At 42.1% G+C, this 14,490-nt stretch overlaps 1 protein-coding gene across 4 annotated transcripts in view; it reads left to right on the top strand.

The window, feature by feature from the left end:
- Positions 1-14,490, top strand: part of LIMA1 (LIM domain and actin binding 1) — a 1,567,671-nt gene that overhangs the window by 1,479,947 nt on the left and 73,234 nt on the right. For all 4 annotated transcript variants that reach the window (XM_044083484.1, XM_044083485.1, XM_044083482.1 and 1 more), the window contains one exon: positions 13,531-13,643. In XM_044083484.1, the coding sequence (XP_043939419.1) occupies positions 13,531-13,643 (113 nt within the window). The remainder of the gene's footprint in view (positions 1-13,530; positions 13,644-14,490) is intronic.

A 14,490-nucleotide genomic window follows, 5' to 3' on the forward strand; every position in this document is an offset into this window, starting at 1 on the left:
ACAATCCTTACCAGACCATGTTAAGTCTAAACTCCTGGATGCCCCTATGGAGAAACAAAGTTTGCTTGGCTCCCCTGCACAGGAGGCTCTAAAGAAAGTGGAAGAAAAAGCAAAATCTGTCCAAACAGTCAAGGATTTTTTGCAGGTTCAACCTCCAAGGTTTAGCAGAAATTGGCCTTCAAAGAATTGGTCCTTTCCAGACAACTCCAGAGCACAGAGAGGCAGAAATAGACGCCCAAGAGGCAGAGGTCAATCTAGGGGTGCCTACAGGGGTCGTCAGTGGCAACCTGCCAACCAAAGAAGTGCCGCCACAGCTGCGACTGCAACCACTTCTACAGGACAGACACAATGACTTGGCTCTGATTCCGCCTACCAGGGAACAACTGGAAGCACCCTTGGGCGGAAAGCTAGCCTTATTCTCAAGAAATTGGCATTGTATTACAGCAGACAAATGGACTTTACAAACAATAGACAAGGGCAACAGGTTTCACTTCCACACTCTACCAAAAAAGAGAGGAATGCCAAACCTTCCACCAAGCCAGAAATCAGAGGCTCTAAAACAAATCATCAGTTTACTAAGGATGAGAGCAATAGAAAAGGTACCATCTATGGAACAAGGCCAAGGATTCTACTCCAGACTATTCCTTGTACCAAGAAAAGAAAATCAATGGAGGCCTATTCTCGATTTGTCCGCACTGAACACATACCTTATTGTTCCAAAATTCAAAATGCTGACCCTACAGCAACTTCTTCCCATGTTGGGCAAGGAGTCTTGGCTGGTGACTCTAGATCTCAAGGAGGCATACCTGCACGTCCCTGTACGACCAGATTGCAGAAGACACCTCAGATTTCTTGCAGGATCAGAGCATTATCAATTCTCAGCATTGCCCTTTGGCTTATCTGCTGCGCCCAGAGTATTCACGAAATGCCTGGCATCAGTAATTGCTCATTGCAGGCTTCAGGGAATTCAAATCTACCCATACCTGGATGACTGCCTAATACAAGTGGACAACAAGACAAAATTAATAAAGGATTTGGCCAATGTCATACAACTGCTGCAAGCCTTGGGATACACAGTCAACATACAAAAGTCAAGACTAGTGCCATCTCAAAGGATAACATTTTTGGGTGCAGAACTGGACACAATAACTCAGATGTCTTTTCTCACAGAGGAAAAGCAAAAGCAACTACCAGTCTATTTCATGGCATTAACAAGACAAACTCAGCTTACTGCAAGGAAAGTCCTGCAGGCCCTGGGTTACATGGCATCCTGCATAATATTGATCCCACATGCCAGGCTGCATATGAGAAAGTTACAATGGTACCTAAAGAATGTATGGTCTCAGCACAGACACAGTCTAGAAGCCCAGATACCAATCATTCCATGTCTGAAAAAAGAATTCCTGTGGTGGGCTCAGGCCTATCAGATAAACAGGGGATTGCCTTTCCACAAACCACATCCAAGGCAGACCATCACCATGGACGCCTCAGACCTAGGCTGGGGGGCACACATGGAAGACAAGTGTATCCAAGGCCTATGGTCACAAGACCAGCTGAATCTACACATAAACCTAAAGGAGATGCTGGCAGTGAAACATGCAATCGAGGCATTCAGACCATTCATCCAGCAAGGACACCTACTGATAAGGACGGACAATACCACAGTCATGTGGTACGTCAACAAACAGGGAGGCACACACTCATACCCTCTATGCCGGACTGCAATGGACCTGTGGAACTTGGCCCTGAATCTCAACATCCAACTGCAGGCCAAATTCGTACCAGGAAAAGAGAATTCACTAGCAGACAGCTTAAGCAGGACTACCACGGATGCTCACGGATGGATGCTGCATCCAGATATTTTCAAAATCATAACAAAGAAATGGGGAATGCCAGAGATAGACCTGTTTGCCTCCCCACACAACCACCAACTGAAGAAATTCTGCTCAAGAGTATACCACCCACTTGCCTGGAGGGTGGACTCCCTTTCTTTCAGCTGGAAGGACCTGACAGTATATGCCTTTCCACCTCTTCCTTTGATGTACAAAGTTCTACTGAAAATCAGAGAGGATCAGCCAAAGGTAATTCTGATAGCTCCAGACTGGCCAAGGCAACATTGGTACCCGCTACTGAGAAGCATGTCTCGGACGCATTCATGGCATCTACCTCTATGTCCTTTACTTCTAACGCAGAACAACTACAAGACCCTGCATCCAAACTTAAAGACACTGCAGCTAACTGCTTGGAAAATTGCATGAAACAAAACCAACTTGATTTATCTCAGAGGGTTAAGGACATTATCCTGGAGGCTCGCAGACCCTCCACAAGAAACACATATTCAGCCAAATGGAAAAGATTCCTCATTTGGAGTGCAGAAAAGGGAGAAAATGTGTCACTAGCAAACCTAGCACACATCCTGGAATACTTAGCAGAATTGTACCACAATGGCCTGTCCTATTCTTCCATTAAGATACATGCATCAGCAATCTCAGCAGAGTACAACATGGATCCTCCTGTCTTCTCTCATCCTCTCCTCAGACAATTTTTGAGAGGGATCAAAAATGTAAAGCCTCCAAGGAAACCACCTTTGCCTGCATGGGATCTCAATTTTGTGCTAGAAAAATTAACACTTCCCCCTTTTGAACCAGCAGCAACAGCAGACTTACAGTTCTTATCTTGGAAAACTGCCTTCCTGCTAGCAATCACTTCAGCAAGAAGGGTATCTGAGTTACAGGCATTAATGGCAGTGCAGCCTTTCCTTATCTTCCATCAGGATAGAGTGTCTTTGAGAACCAATCCTACTTTTATGCCAAAGGTGGTATCCAGGGTATCCTTGAACCAAGCCATACATTTACCTACATTCTTCCCCAACCCACAGAACAGGGGGAAAACTACTACACACCTTGGATGTACACAGACAACTGCGCTACTATCTGGACAGAACCAAGGCCAGCAGAAAAACTGACCAACTTCTGGTAGCATATGCAACAGGAGTGCAAGGAAAAGCAATTTCAAAACAGACAATCTCAAAATGGATAGGAAATTGCATTCGATTCTGCTACTCATTTCATGGAAAGACAACTCCTGAAAATATCAGGCCTCACTCCACAAGAGCTACAGCCACCACTACAGCTTTCCTACGAGGAGTGGCTACCAAAGACATTTTAGAAGCTGCTACTTGGAGCTCCGTGCATACATTTGCCAAGCATTATAATCTTCCTTTATACTCCAGATCCTGAGCAGGTTTTGCAACTGCTGTTTTACAAGGGATCTTAACTACACCATCATTATCTTAGTGCCTCCTCCCCCAGTTTGGCTATGGTATTCTACCCATTTGTTATGACTGCAGATGCATCCTTGAAGGACATAGTACAGTTTTGTACCTACCATAAATGTAGATGTCCGATAGGTATGCATCTGCAGTCAGGATTACCCACCCTCCTTCCCCTCTGTGGTATTCCTAGGGTACTTACCCCTCTTTTAGCTAGCTGGGGGAATCTATTATGGTGTATTTGTTTGTATGTATATATGTATATATATTTTTTGCTTTCTACTGTTTGGAATTATCTGCATTTATCCAAATTTAGCCTTCCTAGAGGGCACCTGGCATCTGGGGCAAGAAACACTGAGGAAAATGGCGTCGGCTGATGCCTTTATACCCCAGCAGCTATGACGTCGGGTGAAGTGCGACATCAGCCGAGGCCAGATTCAGACTTTGGAATCCGGCCAACCGATGAGGCAGGACAACCCATTTGTTATGACTGCAGATGCATACCTATCGGACATCTACATTTATGGTAGGTACAAAACTGTACTTTACCCTCCCTCCAACCCCACTGACTTCTCTTGGCTCTACCTTTGCTTCTTGTTTTAAGCTTTCTGGTGTATTTGCTTTTTGATGGAGATGTAACATATATAATTGCTTCCCATTGTGGGGGCCCTTGACATCTGGGGCAAGAAAAACTGATGTAATGGCATCGGCTGCATGTGTTTTATACCCCTGACGTCATGGAAGGAGAGATGGCATCCGACGCAGGAATCCAAGACTTTGATATTCAGGCCGGCTAAGGCTACCTGCAGGCAGATAACCCAAATGTAATGACAGCAACAGTGAATACACTTGAACATCTACATTTATGGTAAGTGTACACAACTGTACTTTCTTTCATCAACTCTCATGTGTATTCAAGCTGGAGAAAAATTTCTTTTCCTCTGCCCGTAATTTGTAAACTTCCTCCTTTACCACTTTCTCAGGTATACTTATTAGGGGATGTAAAGGGGGATTATACGTGCTGTTTTTCTTTAAACAATCTTTTTTGTATGAAATAAAACCTTCCTGGATGTCAGAAAACAATACCTGAAGATTTAATTTTCTGGTGTATAAATGAATATCCACCATGACTTCAGCTAAATCAGGGGTTTGAGTAAGGACAAATTTAAACCCCTTTGAAAAGAGGGTAAAACATTTCTCCTTAATCTCTTTTGATGTATAATTATAAATATTGAAACAGTGAAGTGTATGAACTGTTTGAGATCCTTCACTATTCAATAGTGTGTTCTGCCTCTCCCCCGATTTCCAAATCCCTTCAATTGATTTCCCTGGTTGTAAAACTCTCTTTCCTATATTCCTGTTGGCTATCCTTTTCGAGCGTCTGGGCATGGGAAAATCCCCTGGGTTGGGCCCGATGTTGTCCTCTAGGTCCCCAAAGCTGTCGCCTATATCACCATTGCCATGTATACCAATAGGCATCATGTCATCATTTTCTAACTCATACCCTACATCAGTTCTTTTTTCTATATAAATCTTATTAGTAGGGTATACTTCATGTAATTCATACTGACGTATATCACAGTTCAATTTTCACTTTTTCTTATGAAACTGCATGTTACACTTTGTCTCTACTCTGTTAATTATTTTAGTATACAATCCTTCATACTGTGGAAATAAAAGGTCCTGAAGAATACTTTGGTTCATCTCATTTAATTCCCTCTCCAGTTGCACTTTCATTTGTTCTTGATAAAACAGTATTTTATAAAACAGTCTGCATTCTCTCTAGTTGTAGACTGAGTGATTATGGTTTAAAGTACCTCTTTTTTGTGTATTCAATGAACCTTGAGTGTCCGCTCTGCTCTCAATTTGTATAGAGTCCATTTCTACCCCATGGTAAACTGCTCCGTTAAGAAAAGGGCCCAAAACTCTCTCTTTCTGTGAGAGAATGCAGACTGTGGCTCTAGTTCTTTGCCTTCTGGTCAAACTGGTTTGGCTGTGGGCAACAATGACAGTGCTAATATTTATGACAATTTAGTAAAAAAAAAAAAAAGTTTTAACTTTCAAGAGTTGAACAATATGTCTAGCGAAAAAGTTATCTATCATTCTGTCAATATTACTGCTTATAATTCTTTAAACAAATTGATTTTTTCATTTGAGAAAAAAATATATAATTTTAAAACTTTGCAAATAGAGAGCATGTATTTTACTTGAATGTATTTGTGTAAAAGTTGTGCCTCAGGGTCTAAGGGTTTTAAAATTTCCATTTGGGTTGCACTACAGCACTGAAATGATTAATGATTTTGTTGGTTTATTTGATCAGTGGGTCTTGGATTTGTTAGATAAAGTGCTGTTGTATCAGTATGTATCAGAGAATGAAAAAGCATGGAAAGTAGAAATTTGATTTAGAAGTCTGGGTATTGGATTTCATATTGTTTTTTTACCTGTTTTTATCTATTAAAAGTTTTTCATGGTCCTTTTTTTTGCTGCATTTTTTTAGTGGAGTTAGTAATAGCTCTCCACTTGCAATCGTCTGCGAACTTTGTCAGCCAGAGGCCCTTCATGTTGGCCTGGACTTCAGAAAAGTAGATACTAAACAGGAGAGGACCCAGGACCAAACACTGTGAGACTCCACTCATGACTGTTCGGCAGTCTGACTTGCAGTCAGCTACTGTCACATTGTGGGTTTTACCTGTGAGCCAGTTTGCAACCCACCTAGTGATATAGGGATTGATGCCTAGCTTAGTGAGTTTTTCTGTGACTCCCAAGTGGGGAAATGGTATCAAAGGCCTTAGCCAGATCAAGGTAGGCTGTATGAACCACCTTACCTTCATCCATAGCCCAGGTGACTGACTCAAAAAAAAGTTGACCAAGTTGAGCAGGCATGATCTACCCTTCACAAAACCAAACTGTGTGGGATCCAGAGTTTGGAGAGTCCCTATATCCTTGTTTATTAGGTCCATGATGATTCATTCCATAGCTTTGCATATCAAACTCAGGCTAATGGGGCAATAGTTCCCAGGGTCTGTAGTTGCTCCTCCTTTGTGGAGAGGGATGACTGTAGTGCACCATTCGGTAGGGATAAAGCCTGAGGTGAGGCTGTGATTTAACAAGGGCACACAGGTGAGGTGCCAGTTAACTCTGTAGTTCATGTAGAACACAGCCATGGATATTATCAGGTCCCATAGAAGCTGTATTCTTGGCCTTGTACAGTGCTGTTTTAACTTGTGCAGCAATAATACTGGGTGCTTGGCAATTTACTGGTTTTGTGACTGGTCCCTTGGTGAAGGGGTAAAGTTGGCACTGAATCTGTCAGCCAGTATATTGGCAATATCTGTTGGCTCGTTATAGGAGGTAACATTGTGCAGTAGCTCAGAGCAAATCTGGGTATTGCCATGGAGATTCTTGTATATATTTCTCTGAGGTACAGGCCAACACAGAAGGACTGTGGCTGACCAAGTTCGCAGATGACTGCAAACTGGGCACCATAATCGACTCTCCAGCTGACACAAGCATCCTCCAAAAGGGCCTCATAGAAACAGACAACTGGTGCCAGAGCCATGGCCTCAAGCTAAATACCAAAAAGTGTATAGTCATCCCCTTTGGCAAAAACAAAGTGCCCACAAATTTCCACATAGGTGGTAATCCATTAAGTACAGAAGAAGTAATTAGGGATCTGGGGACCCAAGTTGATAGCAATCTCTCATTTGACAACCACGTGGCCAAAGTGGTTAGAAAAACATTTTATATAGCCCACCTAATCATGAAGGGATTCACATCTAGCTTAGGGGAGGTCATCGTGCCTCTTTACTCATCCCTCATCAAGCCTATAATCGAGTACAATGCCCCTTTTGGGATGTACCTTACCAAACACCTGCAGCAACTGGAAATACCCCAAAAGCACCTCACCAAGAGGATCAAAGGGCTCAAACAGATGCCATATGCTGCCCAGTTAAAGAAACTCCAGCTCTACTCAGTGGCATACCGCCTGCTCAGAGGTGACCTGTGCCTGACGTATAAAGCCATGTCCAACCCGGAATTAAGGGACATGCTGCACCTCAAAAAATCCAAATCCCATCGAGCTACACTCGAGAGAGACTTGAACCTCAGCACTGAAATAAATAGGACATGCTGGAGGGACAGATTCATAACCCAGAGGCTCCCTTCACTCTGGAATAAAATCCCAGTCCAGGTTAGGCAGAGTCCCTCATTGACTCTCTTCAAGAGGAATCTTGATAAGTGGATGGGAGATCGTAGGTTTACCCCGGGTATCACTTCTGTGTCACTGTTAGACAGAGGCACAGTATACTAACCTCGAAAAAGGGCATAGCAAAATTAATTTAAAATGGGTGGCGAAAGCCAAGCATACTCTGGCTAGGCTTATAAATGCCCTAGGGCAGATAGCCTAGTATGAACCTATGAACTATAGAAGGCCTTGTGGTTGTCTTTACTATCTATCTGAGCTGGTCCAGGGCATTGGAATTAATGAATTCCAGGAAATGTTGGGCAACTGTATTGGTACATGAGAAGTTTTCCTAGTTAATGAAGGGGTAGTTGAAGTCACCCAGTATGAGAGTGTTAGGTTGGACCCTAATATTCTTCAGGGTGCTAAGGAACGTGGAATATGAGTCTTGGGACATGGTTGAGGATCTATAGCAGGCTACGACCTGAATCACTGTTGTTTTTAGGAGCCCAGAGTTAGCTTTGAAGAGGTTTTTCATGGTGGTTACCTTTGAGGGTGGGGGGGGGGACGTGGATTTCCAAGGTGATTAGTTTGTGGTTGGAGCTAACCAGGGAGGAGTTGACTACTGATGTAGAGGAACGGTTGCCCATGTTAGTAATGACCAGGTCAAGGATGTTGCTACCTCTTGTGGGTTAAGAACGAGCTGGTCCAGGGCATTGGAATTAATGAATTCCAGGAAATGTTGGGCAACTGTATTGGTACATGAGAAGTTTTCCTAGTTAATGAAGGGGTAGTTAAAGTCACCCAGTATGAGAGTGTTAGGTTGGACCCTAATATTCTTCAGGGTGCTAAGGAACGTGGAATATGAGTCTTGGGACATGGTTGAGGATCTATAGCAGGCTACGACCTGAATCACTGTCTTACCCAATGTTAGCTGTACCTGAAATATCTCAGATGCGTTATGTTGGGCTACCAGTCTGGAGATGTGTGCATCCTTTATGAATATAGAAACACCACCGCCTTTGGAGCTTCAGTCCAAGTTCTGAGGCCGAAAGGTGTGGAATGAGTTATAGCCTGGTAGTGCAGGGGTGCTTTCTGCTGCCTTAAACCAGGTCTCTGTTATGGCATAAATGTCTAAGTTCTCCATTTTAAGGAGTGCTTCGAGCGAGTACATTTTGAGATTTAGACTTCTAACGTTGAGCAGCATGACCCTCAGATTGCATTTGTTTGTATCTGTTATGGTGGTAATTTGGTCTTTGGAGCACCACCTAAAAAAGGCACTGTAGGGGTGACAAGAACCTTGGCCAGTATCCGGAAGCCCAGGGGTGACAGATGCAGGCCATCTCTGGCCAAAGCATTGAGGTCTGTCAGTCATGTCATCCCAGGCAGACAGATACTGGATCCCCTTAGAATGACACCAGAAACTTAGCCATTTGTTGAAATCAATCATTTTCTGCTTGTACTGTGGTATCATTCTGGGTGATGGTAGAATGCTGCTCAGAGCTAGGGTCATACCCACCTGGGCTACATAATGTGAGAGCTCCATCATGTCTCTCTTCATGTAGTCCAGGGAGGTACGTATCAGGCCATTCACACCTACATGTACAGTGACAGCCATATTTGTACCTGTTGAGGGACCTGGGTGCATGCATTATGTGGTGAATCCTGGTGCCTGACAGGCAGCTGACTGTTACTTTCTCTTTGTTCTACCTAGTGAGTGGGACATCAGTGTGCCTCATTATTGAGTCACCTATGACTAGTGTGTTGGGCATGCTGTTTTGCCTTAGGGGCTTTGGTTGAGTGGCACACTGTTTAGAAGAGTTGCGTGTCTTGTGATTAGTGCGTGTTGTGGTTGAGTAGGTTTCTGCCTTGGAGATCTTGGCTGTTTGGGTAGATTTTTATTGAGCGCCTCTGTGAAGGTGGGTGTGCGGTTTGTGTTTTTATGTGAAGGCGTTACTGGTATGTGTTTTGGAGGGCTAAGTGTTCCATGTGGTGTGGTGCAAGTGTTGACCTCCTCTTGACCAGCTATTCCCATCTTGGCTGGAGAGTGCTTGGCTTCCAATTTGGCTATATAAGTGCATCTCTCGCAAGTCTGAGTGTTTGGAGGTAAGAGGAGAGGGTTGTCACTACATGAGGCAGTTGCTACATTGCCTCAGGATATCCAGGTTCACCAGGTTAATAGGAGAAAGCACAGGGAACTGACCTTTAGACATGCTTGGAGGGGTGGGCATTAATAATTAGTACTGGAGCTGTTTCCTTGTAGAACATTTAGTGCTGGTAGCACTTTTTTGTGCTACAGAAATTGCTACAAGAAGTCTGGTAAAGTGCTAGACTAATAAGCTAGTAAAAGTGTAGGAGAGGAGAGAACTAGTAGATCTAAGGGAAAAATTGAAGAGCAGACTTTGGCACCACTCAGAAGCTTACAAACAGTCTTGGATACAGCAAATCTGTATCTGGACTAGACTAGTTACAGGAAAGGCAGGAAACAAGTGCAAACATGGGCTTTTAAACCAGAAAGTTGAAAAAGATGAAAAAACTGCCCAAACATCCAATGAACTTCAATTTCTGGGCTAGAAACCACTCCTCTTGTGGTAAATAGGCTACCTAGTGCTTACCACTCCCACTGATGGACAAGACCACTTCCCTCCAACACAGAAAGGCTTGGTGGGCTCAGAAGCTTGCGTACAGTCCTGGATACAGCAAATCTGTATCTGGACTAGACTAGTTAAGGAAAGGAAGGAAAAGTGCAAACTGATCTCATTCTTTAGATCAGTCAGGAAAATACAGTGAGATTATTTAAGTACTGTTTTTCTGTATCTGTGTGAGTCTATTCATCTGTGTTATGTTAATATTTCTTGTGATTGAAACTCTAGTGTTTACTGTAAATAGATATTTAGTATTTTCCTGTTCTTATTTATTATTAAATATATTTAAACTTTTGATTGTGGCTGGTCTTTCAGAGAATATTTAAATCTCTGAGAGTACTTGCATATTTGGTGACAACTCTGGCCACTCCTGAAAGCCTTTCTGTTGGTCAAACTACCATTTGTTGTAATATTAATTTCACTCAGTATAATTGGGTACCCTTGCAGCAGCCTTAGAGTAGCTGGTTTGGAGTGCCTGGTGGCGGTGTATCTGGGCAGGAAGAGACATAGTATATCTGTGCCAGTCTTTTCTAGGTGTTTGGGTGTGGGAAAATCAAATCTCAGTTTCTGTGCGTCTTTGTCTGCGTCTGTGTCTATGTGTGTGTCAGCTGTTTGGAGCAGGGATACATAGCACTGGTTTCACAGAGATGGTGCTGAAGGACTTGGCTTGGACACAGCTTATGACTCACCTCTATAGCTGTGCTACTGTGGAGTCTTATTGGGGGCCTAGAGGGAGACACGAGAAACCGAAACCCCAGACTGTGTGTGTTCCCTATGTGCTCTTAAGGGAAATTGTGCTTGATGCGGAGAGCTACATCTGGAAATACTGAGTGTACCCATTTTTGTTCCAAGTGAATGCCCCTCTCCTGTGCCTGTGGTGAGGGTTCAGGCTCCTTGATTACTGGCCCAGAGTGGGGACATCACAGGCATGTCCATAGATACTATCTCTGTGCATTGTGGTACTCTGTAGTGGCCTTATGTGTGATTCTGTGCATCATGCACACTTTCATAGAACAAAAAGGCTTCCAGCACATCTGTGTAGAAACTGTCATTCCACTTGTAAAATGGAGGTTGTATGCAAAGTTGTATGTAGTTATGGAGTGTGGCCTGACATGCAAACACAAGCCGTAATTGTACAAAGTTTGGAATATGTATCATAATACCTGTGCTCACAGACCCTAAGTATATCAGAAGGAAAATACAAAAAAGTCACAGCCTTGATAACCTTGACATAACTGTTAACACCTTAACATTTGCTAAGAAATCCTTAGGCCCGTGTGACTGTAAATGCAAATGAATTTGTCATTGGGTATGTCTGCATAAAAATAGTTGCATCCTGATGATATTCTGGAATGCAATTCAAGTCTTGAGTTAGGAAACCTGTTGCTAAGGACATTGCGAACATGTGCATGGTGCCCTAACTGTATTGTACAGCAGCAAAGCAAGATTCAGACATACAGCCAGACTTTTGCATGGTTAATATTCCAAAGTACAGCACAGGTATTGATTTAGGAAGCTAGCTAGCAGACTCTGTTGTGCTCATATGCACTGGTTCAGGTTATGAGTTAAGACTGGTGGTAAAGTGCATTGTAGACTATCCCAGTGCACGTAGACAGCAACAAAGGAAGATGTAGGCGCATACAAGTGTCCTGTTAGATGGGTAATAATCTGAGCTGCTGCACAGGAATTGGTTTAGGAAGTCGGATGCTAAACTCCACTGTGGAGATTTGTACTGCTGTCCCTCACTGCATTGTGCCAGTACAGGCAGTGCAGAATGTAGGCAGACAAAGCCAACCTGTTGCTCTTTCTAGGAAAAAAGATAGATATGCCCAGAAAATACATTCCCACTGTTTTTGCACAGACTGCAGTAACTGTTGCATGTACTCTTTTCAGAATATAGTTAGTGCATTTACATAAATACATTTGCACTTGTTCAGTGTGCAGCATAACACCCAGCAGCTAGCTGTGTACTGACATGATGTCACGCACTAGTGCTGCTCATCTGTCACACTTTACTAACATCATCGCTTGTACTTGTGCATTATTCATTGCACATTTCCTTCTGCACAATGAGAGCACTGTGTTAAAACCACTCCTGCGTGTTATGCACGTTGCGCGTATGTTACATTATACAGTAGTCAGCCTTGATGATATTGCTGCATTCCAGTTCCAGTGCAGCGTTTAGCGTTCAAGAAAAAAATTCTCTTTTTTTCTATAGCTTTGATCCCTGTCTTTATGTAGTGCTCTCCTGACATTGGTCTTCCATATGGGTTCAAGTGGATTTTTTTGTCTGGACTGCAGACACTGATATTCACTACTTTTCATTTCTCTTAGTTCTTGCATAATCTACATCTTTCGTGCACCGACCCCCCCCCCCCATTTTGCTCCTTTTCTTAAGCATGTCTATTTAATGGAATTTTATTTCATTATTTTGTATTTATTATGGTGAAGCGGTTAGGATTTCCCAGGCTTTTTTTTCTATGCCTTCCTGACTGTTATAAACCCTTGCTAATACAGCACGTAAATCTGAAACTTAGGCTCCTAGCTTCTTTTATGGATAAAGACACACAGAAGTTTGTTCCACTATAAAGCTGGTCTTCCTGAATCCCAGGGAAGTGAGCTCTGCACCAGTCATCTAGCCGCTTATTGGACACCACAATGTAGAACAAGTGCCTCCTTTGTGTGCTAGGTCTTTAGTGCCCCACCCCACTTTTTCAGATTTCTACTCCACTGCTCTAATCTCTTGCCCATCCCCAGTCATTTATTCCTAAGTAGAGAATTTCAAACAGTTGTGTGCTTGCTTTTTTTTTTTGCTTGTACTTTATATATGTACTGTATTCTGTATGTGCAGCATACATAGTGGTCTCTGAGTATTGTGAGAAAATGTGAGCACAGTGGCATACTGAAAAAAAAATGTGAAATCATCTCAATAAGTGTTAAGACTGGCATGGCTAATCATGAATTATGACCCTGTCGGGGCATACCTCTCAACTGTCCAGATATTTGCAGAACATCCAGATTTTTGCCTCGTATTTAGGTCTGTTCCTCATAAAATTTATGATTTGGCGAACTATTGAGGACTGATGGCACTAAATAATTACGGGCATTTGACTTTCAGAAAATGAAAGCTAACTCAAAACTTAGTATTCTAAAAGTTTTCTATGTTTATAAGAGCAGTATTTAAAATCTGCCCTTAATTTTTGATCCTTTGTCACCACATTATTTTTAGCCTTCTCCACATATCTTGAGCTAATAGGTTGAGAGGTATGGATCCCGTGTATATTATTTATAGTCACTGTCACAATTACCATTATGTTTTGAGTTTAGGTCTACTCAATAAATCATCTGTTTTTCATTCTAATTCTCTTTATTTATGGTTATTAGTTACTTCCCTTTACAGTAATTTAACAACCTGTTGTTCATATTCTCTTCAGCTAAAGTTGAAAAGGAAACTGAAGCATGTAAGTTTGTCAGTAGCCCAAAGCTGCAGAGTCCGGATTCTAAATCACCCTCATCTACAGACAGTACTCCTCCAAAATCATTAAAGGTATGGTTTGTTTTCTTTTTTTTTATCTCCAGCAGGTACTGTTTGTTTTCTCCTCACTACTGACAGTTTAGACTGATTTATTTGCTTTTTAAAGGTTCCAAACTTCAGATGTTTTGCTCACTTACCAACTTATCACATAAAAAATCTCTTTGGCACAAATTGTGTTGTGGAATTTAATCTGTAGCCATCAGAAGGGACTGTTTCACCCACTACACCAAAACACAGATCCTTCCAGGATAGAGGCATAATAACTTTGTAAACCACATATCTTAAACTGTGTTCTTGTCATTTAGTATTGTTTTTTTTTCTATGCAGAAACCTTTTAAAATGAAACAAAGTAGGAAAGGAAAAAGGTGTTTACTTGCAGTTACATGTTGGTGCCAGGGTGCGTAAGGTTTGTGAAACAAAATTACTCTGTCAAAACTATTGCATCATTGTACATGATGATGAAGTTCATAATATTGCTGTACAAGTTCATTAGTCATAATAAGTACCTTTTGGACTGATTAGTCACACCTCCCCTTTTTTAGTAGAACTTATAAGTGTTCTATATTAAGTGATGGGTGCAAGTCCTGTTGCGCCCCATTATTTTATTTTATGCAGGTTCTTCCACGGTGGCACTTCACAACATTTGGTAGCTCACAGAAGCTAAATAATTGAGTGTATCTTACAATATTGTGTTTCATCCAACACAAGCTAACTTGGTCTACAAGTTATTCAAGTACTTGTAAAACCTAGTGCATTTAAATTCATTTTAAAAGGTATATTTTCATGGAACCAACCAAGTGGTATAATAAATGTTCATAAAAACTGGGGGATAGGTACATGTTGTGTTTGTAGCACCTTT

This window comes from Protopterus annectens, chromosome 9.part0, assembly GCF_019279795.1.
Source record: "Protopterus annectens isolate FY-2018-M chromosome 9.part0, PAN1.0, whole genome shotgun sequence".
In the NCBI taxonomy this organism is placed as follows: domain Eukaryota; kingdom Metazoa; phylum Chordata; order Ceratodontiformes; family Protopteridae; genus Protopterus; species Protopterus annectens.